The sequence below is a fragment of the Python bivittatus genome, unplaced genomic scaffold, assembly GCF_059951505.1.
Source record: "Python bivittatus isolate LINGU-HERP-01145 unplaced genomic scaffold, Pbiv_v1 ctg000080_np1212, whole genome shotgun sequence".
Taxonomy (NCBI): Eukaryota; Metazoa; Chordata; class Lepidosauria; order Squamata; family Pythonidae; genus Python; species Python bivittatus.
In genome coordinates this window covers 51,448,501-51,465,682 of record NW_028277035.1, presented here as the reverse complement: position 1 = coordinate 51,465,682, position 17,182 = coordinate 51,448,501, and the positions used below count along the sequence as shown (strand labels likewise).

Genomic DNA, 17,182 nt, shown 5'->3' with positions numbered 1-17,182 from the left:
TAGCCCCTTGTTGGAAACAGTGTTTGCTGCTTGGGAGCTGGTGAACTATATTGACTCTGGGCTGCCTAGACCATCAACTTTGGCCTATTCTGCTTGCTTTTTTGGAATCTTAACCTAGACTTGCACTAGTGTTGTTTTTAATTTCTATGCTGACTTACTGGTTATACTTCTGCATTTTGTGTGGCCATGAGTAATCCTTTGGGGGAATTAGACCAAACAAATGTTTTCCTGGAATTGTGCAACAGAGAGCAACCATGTGATCCTGGGAAAAGGCATGGCTACTTTAAGGAGTTACACATTCTCACTTTATTGTTCCATTCAGCGCAACTGTACAGAGCCTGGAAATGTTAAATTCTATGGCCTGCAGCCACTTTAAATATATGATGCTATTATACAAACAAGCACAAGCCTCATCATTATTTAACAAACCCAAGAACCATAGATCCTTTTTAGCAAGATCACACAGAATAACCATACCTGTCCGGGGCCGATGTAATTACAATCGGCGTTGATGTGGCAGCCGCCTCTGGTCTCCATTACACAGTTGTCTATGGTAACACAAGCTTTTCCATCCCCGGTCCAACCCCTGATGCACTGACAGCTGACTGTGCCAGGACCTGTGCTGGTACACGTCGCCTGGCAAGAAATGGAAAAGCAAGATAAGGAAGCGCTACCAGCATCTTCTGCAAGAGAATGAGAGAAGGGCGTTTCTCTCTCAGGGTTAATTAGGTCATTTCTGCACTTTCCATTTAAGCTATTCTTGTCCTGTGCTCATGCCATCTTGACTCTAAGCCAGCTTAAGAAAATCCTATCCAGGCTGAGACATTTTGTCAACAACTTGCAAGTTACTTGGTCTGGACTGTAGGCTATCACATCCTCTCACTGGATAATTGCCCTGTTTTTAACGTCTCAGGAAAGCACTTTCCTTCCTATGGGCAAGGCTTTTTTTTAATATATATACATACACATACATACACACACACAGAGTGGGGCAAAAAAGTATTTAGTTAGCCACCAATTGTGCAAGTTCTCCCACTTAAAAAGATAAGAGAGGCCTGTAATTTTCATCATAGGTATACCTCAACTATGAGAGACAAAATGGGGGGGAAAATCCAGAAAATCACATTGTCTGATTTTTAAAGAATTTATTTGCAAATCATGGTGGAAAATAAGTATTTGGTCAATATCAAAAGTTCATCTCAATACTTTGGTATATATCCTTTGTGGGCAATGACAGAGGTCAAACGTTTTCTGTAAGTCTTCACAAGGTTTTCACACACTGTTGCTGGTATTTTGGCCCATTCCTCCATGCAGATCTCCTCTAGAGCAGTGATGTTTTGGGGCTGTCGCTGGGCAACACAGACTTTCAACTCCCTCCAAAGGTTTTCCATGGGGTTGAAATCTGGAGACTGGCTAGGCCACTCCAGGACCTTGAAATGCTTCTTACGAAGCCACTCCTTCATTGCCCGGGCAGTGTGTTTGGGATCATTGTCATGCTGAAAGACCCAGCCACATTTCATCTTCAATGCCCTTGCTGATGCAAGGAGGTGTTCACTCAAAATCTCACGATACATGGCCCCATTCATTCTTTCCTTTACACGGATCAGTCGTCCTGGTCCCTTTGCAGAAAAACAGCCCCAAAGCATGATGTTTCCACTCCCATGCTTCACAGTAGGTATGGTGTTCTTTGGATGCAACTCAGCATTCTCTCTCCTCCAAACACGACGAGTTGAGTTTAGACCAAAACGTTCTACTTTGGTTTCATCTGACCATATGACATTCTCCCAATCCTCTTCTGGATCATCCAAATGCTCTCTAGCAAACTTCAGACGGGCCCAGACATGTCCTGGCTTAAGCAGGGGGACACGTCTGGCACTGCAGGATTTGAGTCCCTGGCAGCGTAGTGTGTTACTGATGGTAGCCTTTGTTACTTTGGTCCCAGCTTTCTGCAGGTCGTTCACTAGGTCCCCCCATGTGGTTCTGGGATTTTTGCTCACCATTCTTGTGATCATTTTGACCCCACAGGGTGAGATCTTGCATGGAGCCCCAGATCGAGGGAGATTATCAGTGGTCTTGTATGTCTTCCATTTTCTAATTATTGCTCCCACAGTTGATTTCTTCACACCAAGCTGCTTGCCTATTGCAGATTCAGTCTTCCCAGCCTGGTGCAGATCTACAATTTTGTTTCCGGTGTGCTTCAACAGCTCTTTGGTCTTGGCCAAAGTGAAGTTTGGAGTGTGACTGTTTGAGGTTGTGGACAGGGGTCTTTTATACTGATAACAAGGTCAAACAGGTGCCATTACTACAGGTAACGAGCGGAGGACAGAGGAGCCTCTTAAAGAAGTAGTTACAGGTCTGTGAGAGCCAGACATCTTGCTTGTTTGTAGGTGACCAAAGACTTATTTTCCACCATGATTTGCAAATAAATTCTTTAAAAATCAGACAATGTGATTTTCTGGATTTTTCCCCCCATTTTGTCTCTCATAGTTGACGTATACCTATGATGAAAATTACAGGCCTCTCTCATCTTTTTAAGTGGGAGAACTTGCACAATTGGTGGCTGACTAAATACTTTTTTGCCCCACTGTATAATTGGGTGTGTGTACACATGCAGAAACACACAAATATATATCTTACATGCACAAAGTTTTATATACATTTGTATAGATAGGCAGACACAAGGTTAAAGTATCAACATGCAGATACAGAACAAGCAGCTCAAATACATTTCCCTTGTTCCATAACACGCACTAGTAGGTTCTAGACACCCATTTATCAACAGTGTTGAAATGGCAGAGTGGTTAAGATCTTTGCTTAGCACACTGAAGATTGCAGTTTGAAACTTGATAGGAACATGTCAAGGTTTTTTGTTTTGTTTTGTTTTTTGTTTTGTACAACATTTCTTTTCCTGATTAGGTGGTTCTCCCCCCCCTGCAGCTTTTTAAAACATTAAGTCTAGGGGCTTACTGTTTTAGCAATTTAGCAATAAAACCACTTGGGATGGAAGTTTTACCTCCAGCTCTTAGATAGCTCAGCCTTTTTTTTTTTTTAAGTATACAGTAGAAGAATTGGGTTGCAGCTTCCAGTGTGGGTGAAAATTAGAATTATCCTGACATGCAGTTCTAACCAATGGGGGTTTATTCTAAAGCATCTTTTATCTGGATTAATCCAAAAAAAGACTTAGGTTAGTCAACAAGAAAACGTTCACCCACTTACATTTTCTGAACATCCTCCCCGCCCTGGCTTGCTACAGGAATCAATGGGCTTGCAGGAAAACCCATCCCCTTCATATCCATCAAGACAGACACACCTAGAAGATAGGCAGAGAGAGCAGCTAATTAAAGTTGGGTTGCCTACTAATTGCATACTCATTCAGATTAAAGAAATTACAAGAAAATCTCATTTTAATGGACTAATTGGGGAAGGCATGTCTGTTATTCATGAATGTCCAATAAATCAGACAGTATGTTATCATGCTAATTTATGACACTTAAGTGATGACATCATCATGCAAATGATGTCATTTGCAATAGATTGTGTCATTTGCATATTTTATTATATGCGCATAATGACATCACTATGCGAATGCCAGATATAGCAGTGGAATTTGATCCATTGTATGCAAAGGTCCCCTAAACTGAGGTTTCACAATAGTTTCAAATGTCTGGAATCATTCAGAGTACCTGTATCTTATGATTTATTAAAACACAATTAGGTGGGTTCATATGATATTCTAAGATAATATATTATGGCTTAGCATGATGTAAAAATCAAAACAATACTGTAGCTATGTTCCCTTTGATCCAAGGAATAGTGTCGTCTTCTCTTCTTTTCCTCATCTAAAAATCATTCACAAAACCCTTTTTCATCAAGGGGGAAAAGTAATAAAATTGGGCAATCCTAAGCATTTCTACTCTAGAATACATCCCATTGAATTCAGTGGGTCATACTCCAAAGAAGGTTGTTTAGGAACATCCAGATGAAATTAATGCATGGTTCTGTTGCATTCCCCAATTTTACCAAAGTTGCTTTTCAAAGGATAGAAGGATGTATTACATTTTTATGCCTTAAAGCTTCCATAAACTTCTTTTAGGGAAGAGATTAAACATGAATGCTCTGGCTGCAGAGACTTTTTCAATGGTAATTTATGGCTTTCCCCATTCAAACTGATTAAGGATTCCAATTCCAGACCCACACTACAGAGTACTCACCTCACAGTGTCATTCAGACTACAGGTTGCATGGACATGGCAGTTGAGTGTGGCATCAACAGATTCACAACTGTGAGAGTGTGTGTCACATAATTCCCCAGTGTAGCCAGCTGCACATGTCCCTGGGTGGCACACCCCCCTGCTTCCTGGTCTGTTGTCACAAATTCCATGGACACAGCCACAATCTTCCATTATGGATAGAGAAGGAAGAGAGAACTTAATCAACATTATGACATTCAGATTTTAATGATGGGAGTTCTTGAATACCTTTAATGAAATTTAATTCATGTGATGGCTTGAGGCTCCCTTTCATCTTTGTTGAGCTGACCATAAAAGATTGAGGATTAGTGTGGGCCAAAATATTGTATAAAAGGAGGTCACGTATGGCACTCATTAGGGAAGGGCAGCAAATTATTTAATTGTACATTGTTATTTTATTTGCTTTTAAATCCAAGCAGAGAAAGCTTCTGGCACCTTTTCCTTTTCTCTCCAGCACCAGAATAAATTTACCAGGCCTGGATATTATGGACTTGGGTGTAGAAGGAAGGGTGTCCTTTCTAGCTCTGCTTCAAGCAGCAAAATATCTCCCCTTGGCTCAGAGCCTTCCAGCTTGATTTGCGTCCCAGACCTTCACTGCAGTTCTCCCCGTGCTTGTTTGGGCTTGAGCAGATGTGGCAGGCAATTCCTTTGAAGCCATCATGGCAGCTGCACTGACCATTTCCATGAATCCCGTCATTACACTAAGAGGAAAACCAAATGCCAATGGGCTGTTACAGGAGACAATTTGCTCTTTCTATCAGCTTACTACAAGATCATTTTCCTGACTGAATGAAATCTCACTCATAAATTACTATGTATTCTTAATGTAGCTATATATATTAAATTCTGGGCAAGATCAAGGAAGCAGAAGCTACACAGATTTCAGAAAAGGATCTTTAATGCTTGTCTGGGATAAATATAGAATCTTGGAAATATAATTATAAAATTATATAATATAATATTATATAAGAATTTCCCACTCTCATTTATAGCAAATTCATCAAGGCAGAGTCTCTTTGAATGCTTTACAATGCCTCTTCCCAGATTTCTCTTCACCTGGGCTAAGGTGCTGTTTATGAGATAAGCTGTCAACTGACTCATCGGCTACTCTTTCTTGATTGTTTACGTCTGTGCTCTCATTCATTCCTTTCCCAGCCTCCCATCTCTCACACACTTACGTTTCCTTTGTTGTAGCATGGATTGCTATATCCACCAGGACATGGGGTGCAGGAAGGACCAAAGAATCCTTTGCAGCATCCAGTTATCTTTTAAATAAATAAACAACAGTTAAACATGTGTTCATTGTGCCATTCTTCTTCCATTATCAAGGCATAGCTACACCTTCCCTCTGCCCCATCACCCAAGAGAGAGACTCAAGAGAAGAAAAGTCTTGTTTTTGCTCTTCTTTATTTTGCCTTAATAAAGAGGCCCATATTCTTTATCAAAAGGTTGTTTAAATAACAAAGTGATCTTTTGTCTGGGCAGGGAGGAAAACAAGTGAGAAAGTATTGGCCCAGAATCAGCCTCTGGTACTCTCTGAATCTGTGAACTAACCTCTGGCAAAACTCAAGGCAGGTATCCCAAATTCTTTGATGATACCACATACATGCTATGTGGTAAAGATGGTGGCTGTGATGGTGCAACTGAAGTTTTGCTTATTTTTACTGTGCAATGCACACCCTGCAGATACCCCTGATCTTGGGAGGTAGGGAGGGGAGAACTTCCTTTTGCTGTGGTTTTTGTATGTATAAATATGTGTTTTGTGTGTGTGTGTGTGTATCTGTGAGAGAGAGAGAGAGAGTATGCATTTATCTGAATGGTAAAGAGTTGAATCCTTATATATCCAAAGCAGCTTCAGCCACACAAAATAGAAACAGGTGAACAGACTTAATCTTTGTATAAGTTTTTGAAAAATACATTTAGGAGAGGGGTGAAAAACCTTTATGTTGCAAACCAGTTACAGGCAAATGAGGACTGACAGTGGGCACAAAATTTATTTATTTTATTAATCAAATTTATACACCGCCCATCTCACTGTATAAGGGACTCTAGGCAGCTTACCAGTAAAAAAAGCAATAATAAATATAAGTCTTTACAAAAATATACAAAGTGCTGGCTGAATATTGGGGAGGGTACAGAAAAGAGGAGAGACCGGAAATAGAATATTCTAAAAGATAGCATGACTGACTATAATGCTAAAGAGAAGCACTCCACATTACAAGATACTGTCCATTTCTAAGAGTCATTTATTCTCTGTATTGACCTTCACAGGCTTACCACTTAGCAGTATGGGAATTTGAACGTATTCAGTACAGAGAAGTACCATTCCTAAACGGACTACCACAAGGAAAGGAAAGTGAATTGTGACACAGCAGTGTTAGGTCCTGCTCCTATAAAAGGATTGGTGCCACTATAGGCAACTTTCCATTTCCTCAACCATATTCCTATTTATAGTTGCCAACTCATAGGAATCCCCACTAGTTAGCTATGGTATCTTCTACAGCAGGGTTCCTCAACCTTGGCAACTTTCAGATGGGTGGACTTCAACTCCCAGAATTCCCCAGCCAGCAAGGCTGGCTCGGAAGTTCTGGGAGTTGAAGTCCACACCTCTGAAAGCTGCCAAGGTTGAGAAACCCTGTTCTACAGTCATCTAACTATCACTGTCCTGATACAACACTGATGAGTAAAAGATATGTGTCCTCAATAATGGTGAGAAAATGGTGGTAGAATGAATTGTGATGGATAGTTTGTTTGTGAATGGATGGAAATTGGCAATGGGGATGCTTCACCTTAGAGCAAAAAGTATCCAGATGAGCATTTTTTTTCTTGATTTTATTTCATTTGATTTCAGCTCCACCCAACTCCAACCAGATTCTGGGCAATTCAGTGTAAACAACAACAACAACAACAACAACAACAAAGTAAAATACAATGGAAGCCAATAGACAAGATGGAAAGTACAGCCGCATATAGACATGTAGACCTTCACCATTGAACCATAGATTACTAAGCTGCTAGTCCAAGAGCATGTTTCATAGATGGTAAATAGGAGAGAATCCAAGGTTTGGCAAGGAGTCTACTGAATAAATTTTGGAATAATGGATATGTGACATTTCATAATAAATATTCCTTGCTGGGTACCTTACACTTACCGTGACAGTTTGATTGCAGCGTCTCAGGCAACCCTTCTTCAAAACATTCAAACCGAATGGATCATGGATATAAACACACTCTGCTGAAAAAGCCTTGTCTTCCTTTGGAAGCAAAATGGATTATAGTTAAAAAAGCATGTTTCATATATGTTCCATGTTTTCACATATGTTCCATAACCTCTTCCCAGCCAATGAATATTCAAAGAGGGACAAAGTCATAGGAACAGCTACAAAACAGGAAGAGCCACAAAACAGCTTCTTCTCTGACAGACAAGAGAAATCATGCTTTTCAAGGTAGCCCTCTAGTTCACCTCACAAAGAGAGAGAATAAGGAAGACCCAACAGAAATTGTGTTGCAAGCAAGTTTTTTTGACTAGGAGCCAACACATCACAAGACAGTCATCTATTTTGGATAGAGATAGGGAAGAAGGCAGATACAATTCTGTAAGCAATTTTAGAGAACTTTGGAGAATTCCATTGTAAACAATGGTCAAGACTCACTTATTTCAGTAGGACAATGTTACAGAACAACAGAGGCTTCAACATAATTTTGTATGCTGTTTTTTAAGTACCCAACTTCAGAAAACCTTGCATGAAAACTTTTTTTTTCTTTTTAAGTAAGGAGCACTTCAAGCAATGACCAGGGCTTGTTCTAAAAAAGTGAAATATCTAGTATGCAAGCAGCAGTCAATTCACTGTCAACAGTTTTCCATCAAATGGTACTTTGCAGATACAATGGCTCTTAAAATATGTATTTGCAGCTTCCACAGTATACAGGCTTGCTCGGTTGTTCTAATATAAATCATCTCTGATACTGTTGAAGCACAACTAGCAAAACAGCAATTCATGCTTTTATTTCATAGTCCTTGGAAATCACTATTGTACCAATTGCTAGTCAACCTGCTGTTCCAGAACTGACAGAGAAGTTAGAAGAGCAATCGCAAGAGGACCGAAATGTAACAACTAAACATGAACAAACAAATAAAAGGCAATTCAATATGCTTAAAATAATTTGGACTCCCTCCATCTGACACCAGCCAAAGTGGACCTTTTCAAGCCACTATTGATGCAAAGCTGCAAAGATGCCAATGCAGAAGAAAGGCTGAGTGCCTGGTTCTGCCCTGTATTGATTTTGATAAATTTGGCTTTTTATTTTCTTCCTGGATTGTTTATATAATGCTGGGCATCTGTTGAACATCTATCTCCCATCTAGAATTACATGCGAAAGGTAGAGGGCTGACTTCACCAAAGATTTCAGAATATGGAAGGTTTGAAAGGCTGCGTATAGAAGTCACGACAGCTAATATTCATGTCATGCGTTAACATTGTATGATTAATGTCTCCCATGACAGGGCCACAAGAGGCAGCTGCTCACACACAGCACAACCTCCATACAGAAAATCAGGGCTAGTTACCATAACTGTGCTCCTGGGAGGACAAACGCTGCTATTAAGTTGCTCACAATCCACACAAGATCCCTGTAATAAAAGCCAAGGATAAGAAGTAATTAATTAATACACTTTTGTTTTTTTTTAAAAAACATTGTGTGGCTAAACGTATAGTTGCCTTCACAGCTCCCAGATTGAAGAAGGATACTATGCAGATTCCTAAAATTATGCATGAGCAGAATTAATTTGAAACAAATTACATGATCATCTATTTGCCCTTCCATGCTGAACATAAAGGTAAAGTAGACTGATACGTTATTCCATGGACATCTTTGTTGTTCTGCTCAGTGATAAATCCATGAAAAATCCCCCATGATCACACTGAAAACATGCATCTGAGAAGAAGCTGCAGCATGGCCCACTAAGGAATTTTACTGAGTTCTTGTGTTCTCTGATTTTTTTCCCCTGCAGATGCTTTATTACGAGGCTATGTAACACCATCAATGTTAGCCGGGTAATAAGACGTCTGCAGGAAAACAACCTTGCACCAAGAACTCAACAATTTAACCCTGAGCTACATAGATTCTCTACTACTGGAAGGAATTTTATTTCTTCTATTTATCAGCTGTTTTAATTTACTTTTTAATTTAAATAAAACATTGGCTGTTGGGAGACCAGCAATATGATTAGCAAGTCATCTCCTACTTTGCTGGATAAACTGAATGCATTGTAGCCTTAGAAGGTTTAACTGGGCAACTCTGGACAATGGCAGCTTTCCTTTGGAATGACTCTCAGTAATGCTCCACACCCAGTTTCAGCCCTCAGAGAGTCTGAATATTTCATTACATCTACAGAGGGATATTTTGCTTCCTGATTGTGGTCCAGGCATCTCTTTGACAATTTAGGGGAAAACTGATGTGATACTCTTTACCCAGGGCTACGATTATGAGAGAAAATATATCTGCCAAATGTTTCCTTGCTCTGGACCAGTGTTTCTCAATCTTGGCAACTTTAAGCTGGCTGGGGAATTCTGGGAGTTGAAGTCCATACAGCTTAAAGTTGCCAAGGTTGAGAAACACTGCTCCAGACTAAAGATTGTTCCTGAATTCTTTGAGAACAATAAATATTCTGTCTGTTTATACCCATCTTCCCTTCTTCTATTTTCTCTCTGGGCAGAGACTCGTCCTCCTAAATCCTGGAAAGCCTAATGCCTAATGAATGGTGTAGCACTAAGTAGTACTGTGTGAAAATGTATCCTCCAGGTCCCTGAAAGCTTTCTCCCTGCATAAAAAAGGCTCCTCTAATACCTCATTCCCCAAGAACTTTAGAATTTCTTTGAGATTTTGGGCTGCAAGATGGCAGAAGGTGGTGCCATTGTTGTATTTTTCTAGTGCCCTTCTCTCCCTTGCTCGGCAGCTGAAGAAGACCTATTGGACCTTCCTGCTGAGGTCTTCCTCTGTGATTTATTTGAAACTCCAGGGAGCCTCCATATCATTGGAGAAACGATTGTAAAATAAAATACATGATGTTGACAAGAACAGTAAAAAATAGCAAGATGGCAGCCATAATCATGGGATAGAAGCCCCACCCATTTCATGTGCACAATGCATGTAAAAAGAGGTAGGGCTTTCATCACACAGCTGTCATCTTAACTTTTTGAACCCACTCTACATTCACTTCTGAATGACCTTCTAACTAAGGTCACTGAACTTGGAGATGCAATCGGAATGATCCTTCATTAAAACATATATTTTTGCAGTATCCTAAAGATATTATGTACTGAGAAGAAGCAGTTACATACTGTATATTAAGTTTGAAACGAACTTCATATTTATGGATGCACACATTCTTTTGATTTACATATCTACTGTGATGGACTGGAATGGAGGAAGGGGGGTGAAAACGTTGCTCTCGTCTCCAGAGAAAGCTGGTGCATCCCTAAACATTCCAGAAGATAGTAGAGAGTTCTGCCTGGGAACTACTGGTCAGTCTGAAAAGATTCTGTAAATAAGCGCTAGCTAATAAACCTTGCTGATTGAACCTACACGGTCTCCAGGAGTTCCTTGGGCTAGGCCTGACATCAATCTTTTCAGACTCACCAGTAGTTCCCAGGCACAACTCTCTACTATCTTCTGGAATGTTTAGGGATGCGCCAGCTTCCTCCACATCTCCAGAGCGTTGCTCTGGAGACAAGAGCAACGTTTTCACCCCCCTTCCTCCATTCCAGTCCATCACATCTACTACATGCAGATGGAGCTAAACAACAGAAACAGATTCTCCATGTCCTTATTACTGCCAAAAGATTAGTCCTCCAAGATGGGAAAGACAAATATATGGCCCCAATTACCCAGTGGATTGAAGGACTGATGTTACTTGCATCTGACAAACAAGTTGTCTACAGACATAGATTATGCATGGATGATTATAATGAAAAATGATTATCTTTGAATGACTGTTGTGTGTGTGTGTGTGTGTATATGTATGTGTGTGTGTGTGTGTATATATGTGTGTGTGTGTGTGTGTGTGTGTGTGTGTATATATATATATATATATATCAATAGATGCATGAGAAGCTTTTATATATATAATTTATCTGGTTGTAATTGCGTTGCTTTCTCTGTCTAGCTTTCTCATTCTCATTCTTGCTTTTCATTATTTTTAAATATTTTTCTTTTACTTTTTTCTCTACTATTAAAGAAATAAAGCAAAAAACCAATTCAAAAGAACCCTAAGGCCAGTGAAGAACCTCTATCCCATGCCACCTCATCCATCAGAATTTCACTACATGTTTTTCTCTGTGGATAAAGGAAATGAGTTTCTTTAAACAGGATGAATGGCTGAAAAAATGCAGAGGAAATATTCAGCACAGCACTATAACAAAAACAGAAGCCACTTATTTCCTACTAAGCATATTTTTAATGCAATTTCACCACCTTGTTTTCTGCTGCTTAAATTGTAGTTAACACCTTAAAGATTATACTCTCCTTTTATAGCCGTATGTAACATCAGATGAGAATTGTTCCAATATTTTTAAAAAATAAATAAATCTGTCCCATAGTATCTGCTGGTGAAGCTGCAATGGCTGCAACAGTGATCACATAAGATCAGTGCCTAGAAGCCTGTCTGCTTCTCTATATAAGCAACAGGAAGCAGATGTTCTGAGAAAGGTGCTGAATCCTCACCAAGCCAACCAGCAGAGGCTGAGTCAACAGGAAAGGCCAGTTCTCACAGGAAATGCAATATGATGGCCTCTGAAGAGCCAAATTGCTTTCGAGGTTAAAAATATCTTGGGTATAATGTGTACATAGATGAACATTCATAGTCTTTTAGACTTGGAGTAAAGGCAGGAAATTAATGGGAAAAGAGCTTTTTTTTGCAGAAAAAATTTTTTGCAGAAAAGGTACATGGAGGAAATAACTGCTGGGATTGGACTGGCTGGTCCACAAGTCACCATCTCATACCAGGGGAACGAATTGGCTTTGTAATGAGAGAATGTAGCCTTTTCCCATCACCCCAGAACTTTCTATCTAGTATGTTAGGGGAAACATATAAGAGAAAGAGAAAATTGGACAGCCTTGGCTTACCTCCACAACTTTATAATGTACTTCATTACACTTCTGTGGCAGAATCGGGAGTATTGATAAAGGAATCAAAATGCCATCCAAAGTATGAATAATACCATTTGATGCCAAAATATCCCTTCTGTTTATTGCAATCTTGGAATCATCCAACAGAATCCTTCCCTGGAGTAAAGAAAAAAAGTATTTGCTCACCACTTTGTCAGAAGTCATTGAAACAGATCTGTGCAAGGTAGGCCCTGTCAAGATATTGGTGTAATTGCTTTCACAGTAGAAAAGTGGAAAATATTTCCTCAGTGCTGGAGGGAGCTATGCATAAAGAGAATCAGTACATAAACCTGCTAGCTCCTGTCTGTAGAAAGTAGTCAAAACTATGGGCAACATCTCCAGTTTCCTATCAAACAGGATAGCAGCATTCTATGAATTTCAATGTACATTGTAAGAGTACTTACATCGTTACTGATCTCAACTGTCAGCAGTTGGTTTGCCATGGTCAGAATATGTGGCATTATCATTAGTCTTTCTGCATGGACCTGGAAAATATTGTATTTATTTATATATTTATTTGATTTATATAGCCACCCATCTCACATACAGTTGACATACTCGGGCGCTTGGGCCTCAGACCAATATGTTCTGTTCATGAGCCATTTTCATTTGACCCAGAGAAATGTTTGGTTTTCTGGAGGGGCATGGCTACTTTCTCCCTAGAGGTGCATCTGGATGAAGTTCTTACTGTGCAGTCACAAACCTTTCCCTAGCGCCATGGTCCTGATCCAAATAAGACTCCTCCATGGCCCCGTGTAGTCTCTTGCACATTTACTGAAATTATGTCTCACTGACAACAGTGAGATTTACTTGGGAATAAATATGGAGAGGGTCTAATTATAATTTTAAACTGAAAATTACAGGATTCAGTAGACAATTTCTAAGACCAGCATATCATAAATAAATGGAGAAGGCAAAAGTGTTAACTTGCGCCATTGACATCATCCTTGGAAATAGATGTGCCAGTATATATGTTTATGACCAATTATGACATAACTAATCTAAAGAATGCTTTACCAGGAAATGGGCAGCTACTTTTTGCAAATTTATAAGGAGGCCAGTCTCATGTTTATAAATGGGGTTATCAATTGCTTGCAATTACTTCCAAGTACTCCATGGAAAGAACATGCAAGCAGATATAGAATCTAACTGTTACCTATGTGTGATCACATTTCAAATCCAATAAAGTTTTCGTCTGTATAAGACATTAAGTGGTCTGGGAGCATCGGATGCCATCACGTGGTTTACAAATGGACATGAGAAGCTTTTGCCTGGGAGAATGATTTAAGAGTAAGATGCACATTTCAAATTAAATAAATGAGCCACAAACAGGGGTTTCTAATTGGGCAAAATCACCAATAGATTTAGTTTAACAATTATAAATCACTGCCTCTTTTGAAAAGGCTTGTAATGGCATGTCATATACAGCATGCTTGTTCCTATTGTTCTATTTTTGTTGGGCTAGTTCCCTAGGGCAGTGTTTCTCAACCTTGGCCGCTTGAAGATGTGTGGACTTCAACTCTCAGAATTCCCCAGCCTGGTTGGGGAATTCTGAGAGTTGAAGTCCACACATCTTCAAGCGGCCAAGGTTGAGAAACACTGCCCTAGAGATAGGGAACTAGCCTCAAGTGGTGCATAGGCCTATAGGAGAGCCTGTTCAGCACTTGCATTTCCTCTTCACCACTTCAAGAGCCTTGGCTAGGGAGAAGTTACTTGTAAAAGCGATGAAATGAACTTGAAAAGCAAAAACAGCCTTACCGCTGCGGTGGGATAGATATGATGTTTCACAAGTTCCTGAAGCTTATTTATGCCCTGGTACAGGAAAAAGACAATTACACACTATCCTTAGACATTATGCATAATGGATGCTGATCGCACAAGAGATGGTAAACAACCATCTCTTGTGCATGCAAATTATATTTCAAAATCAGAGTTTCTTCCTGAAGGACAGCATGATTTGTTCAAATATGCCAAATTAACTTTTCACTTTAAAAAGTGAATTTTAGCAGAAAATTATATATATATATATGTGTGTGTGTGTGTGTGTGTGTGCTGCAAATAGGTAATCTTAGTACAGTAGCGCTCTTGTTGGGGGGGGAAGTGGGTGGCAAAAAAGAGGAGGAGGAGGAGGAGGAGGAGGAGGAGGAGGAGGAGGAGGAGGAGGAGGAATATTTTCCATTGGCCAATGCAAAAAGGATAAAAGAGTGATAAAATGAAAATCAAAAGCTGCAGAAATGTGTCTGACTCAGAAGGTTAACTCTTCACCCTATAAAGATCCTGTCTATAATTATTATCAATCGTTCTTCCACTATCTGCAATCAACTTCCGGCTTTCCCATTCCAATTTAAACAAAACCCAAATCTCTAGATTGCTATGTTCTAAACCAGATCCTAGCTCTGTGGCTGCCTGTAATAAAAACAATGTTACTTGAGACTAAGTCAGGGAAAAAACATGTTATTTTATTTAAAATTATGCTTTGCTGTTCTGCTCAATGTTATAGAGGAAGGCACATCTGCTGAATCTCAGTTTACATAATGAGGAGCTTATGCCTTTAAATAAAATGTGTTAGGCAGAAAAGACATGACCAAATTCCTGATTTTTTCCCACCACAGACCCTCCTCCCACGGCTCCTCTCCCACTTTCAGAGGCCACCCTTCAGCATGTGGGAGATGCCACTTCCTGGGTTACTCTCAAGCTATACAAGAGTCTCCCTTGGGAGTTGCAGTTAGCCTTAGTAAAACTTTGGATTACAATGGCTGATAGGTGTAATTATTCTCAACTGTAGTAATTCCCACATCTCTCTGTGCATGTGCATTTATATTGGTTCATATATGTATATAATAAGTATATATATAGAAGATACATTAACATTAAAACCTCTCTCTATATATAAAACTTCCAGTAGATAGTTCACATTAGAATATTTAAATTCTGTAGTGAACAGCAGCATTCAGTTGCACAAGAACAGATAAAGGACAAAATAAAATCCCACATTTACAATAATGGCTTATGGAACAAGTGATAAGTTAGGCGTTTTATAGAACGTTGCCCTTAAGAAGGATATTGTAAAACAATCATTCTTATGATTGCCCTCATTTACCAATGCTTCTGATATTGGGAAGACAAAACAATTGGCTATATGAACAATCTCCGAGTTGGATCAAAATGAAAACTCATATCTTCTTATGATAATCCTCAAACTAATTAGCAAAGATAGTCTCACCTCTGTGAAGAGATAAATTAGCCTTCCATCTCTTAATTGATCCACTGCTTCATTACTTGGTACAAACACAGTAAAAGGTCCAGGACCATCCAAAATTGATGGAAGGCCACAATTCTGCAAAATATTAAGCACCATGGCCACAGATAACTATAGTGTAAAATGATTAATTAGCAAAATAAAATTTCTGGAGATGAATTATGCTAAACAGCTAAATCACAGAAACCAATTGTTCCCAGCATTCCTGACAAAGATCTAGTTCAGCCAAACTAAAGTCCTACTGAAATGGTCAAATACTTTCTGTAACTCACTAAGGATTATTGATTTCAACAGGATGTGGTGTGAAGAACTTTAGTTGAAAATGATCCAATGACAGATCAATTTAGATGCTCCTGGGCAAAGTTTTGCACATAAACAATGTTTATAGGAGGACCATTTGAGGAAAGAAACCTTAATCCTGTTTCTTGTGTGGAAGAAGGTTGAATCTCTTACTGCCTAACAGCAATATTATGGAAATGAACCAAAAACCATTCTTCATGAGATGTATTAATATTTTAACAATTTCCATTATCTACTCTGCCCAATTCTCCTTTTGCTCTCGTAAAAGGGAACACTTTTTCTGTATCCTAATATGAGTCATAAAAATATTAAATGCTCAAGAAGCAAAGCCTACATTTTTTCCAACAGCTAAAAAAAAGAAACTGCAGTATCAGTGTTCATTTTCTGCAGGCCATGATATGGGAGAGATACTCACTTCTAATATAGTTTCAAATCGGCTGGCAATCTCCATTGAAGCAAGAATTTCTGCAATTGTTTTCTGCAAAAACAGACAGACTAGAATGAGAAGTGATGATATACACAGAAATATATTTCAGTTTGAACAGTATACTAATGAAATATATACAGTATGTGCAAACAAATAATGGCTCATTTCCCCCCTCTTCTACTCTGTGCCATAACTACTGTTATTTTGTACAGAAAGCCTTTGAGTTCCACTTACAATATTTTCTCTTCCATTGAGTTCAACAGAATTTGCTCCTTAGCAATTATGATTAGAGCACAATCTAGGTTACTAAACATACAAGTCTATGCATGTGAAGCATTTGCATCTTGCATTTTGAATATCTTAAATTCAAGGTGGCTTTCAAGATATGAACCAACACAGAGACTCTGAACCATAGTTCACCACAGGAAAAAATGCACTGGAAATAATGGAGGTAGAATAAACATGGCGGTGTAATAGCCTATTGTATCTACCCAGTTTCTTGTTTTGCCAATGTCTTGTAGAAAGATGAACCAAGACAGATTTAAAAGAAAACTGATACAGAAAGCAACAACTGATTGCTATATGCAAATATGGTACATTTAGGCTTCATGAAGATTCTCTGGAAATCCTTAGAGGAATTGATCCAGCAAAGAATAATATAAGGTTGCTCTATCTCTGGATGCCCAAGGGTGTTTTTTTTTTAAAAGGTGAGTTAATAGAGATATAAAGGGATGTTGAATCAAGCTCAGTTCCTGATAACTTCAGGGACATGTCCATGTTG

The 17,182-nt window shown here is 39.1% G+C and overlaps 1 protein-coding gene across 1 annotated transcript in view; it reads right to left on the bottom strand.

The window, feature by feature from the left end:
- Positions 1-17,182, bottom strand: part of STAB1 (stabilin 1) — a 111,304-nt gene that overhangs the window by 61,663 nt on the left and 32,459 nt on the right. The window contains exons 14-25 of the mRNA XM_088134052.1: positions 16,390-16,452; positions 15,639-15,752; positions 14,174-14,227; positions 12,820-12,900; positions 12,374-12,532; positions 8,817-8,879; positions 7,402-7,503; positions 5,428-5,514; positions 4,839-4,950; positions 4,212-4,395; positions 3,217-3,310; positions 478-636 (exon numbers count right to left, since the gene is read on the bottom strand). Of these exons, the coding sequence (XP_087990178.1) occupies positions 478-636; positions 3,217-3,310; positions 4,212-4,395; positions 4,839-4,950; positions 5,428-5,514; positions 7,402-7,503; positions 8,817-8,879; positions 12,374-12,532; positions 12,820-12,900; positions 14,174-14,227; positions 15,639-15,752; positions 16,390-16,452 (1,272 nt within the window). The remainder of the gene's footprint in view (positions 1-477; positions 637-3,216; positions 3,311-4,211; positions 4,396-4,838; positions 4,951-5,427; positions 5,515-7,401; positions 7,504-8,816; positions 8,880-12,373; positions 12,533-12,819; positions 12,901-14,173; positions 14,228-15,638; positions 15,753-16,389; positions 16,453-17,182) is intronic.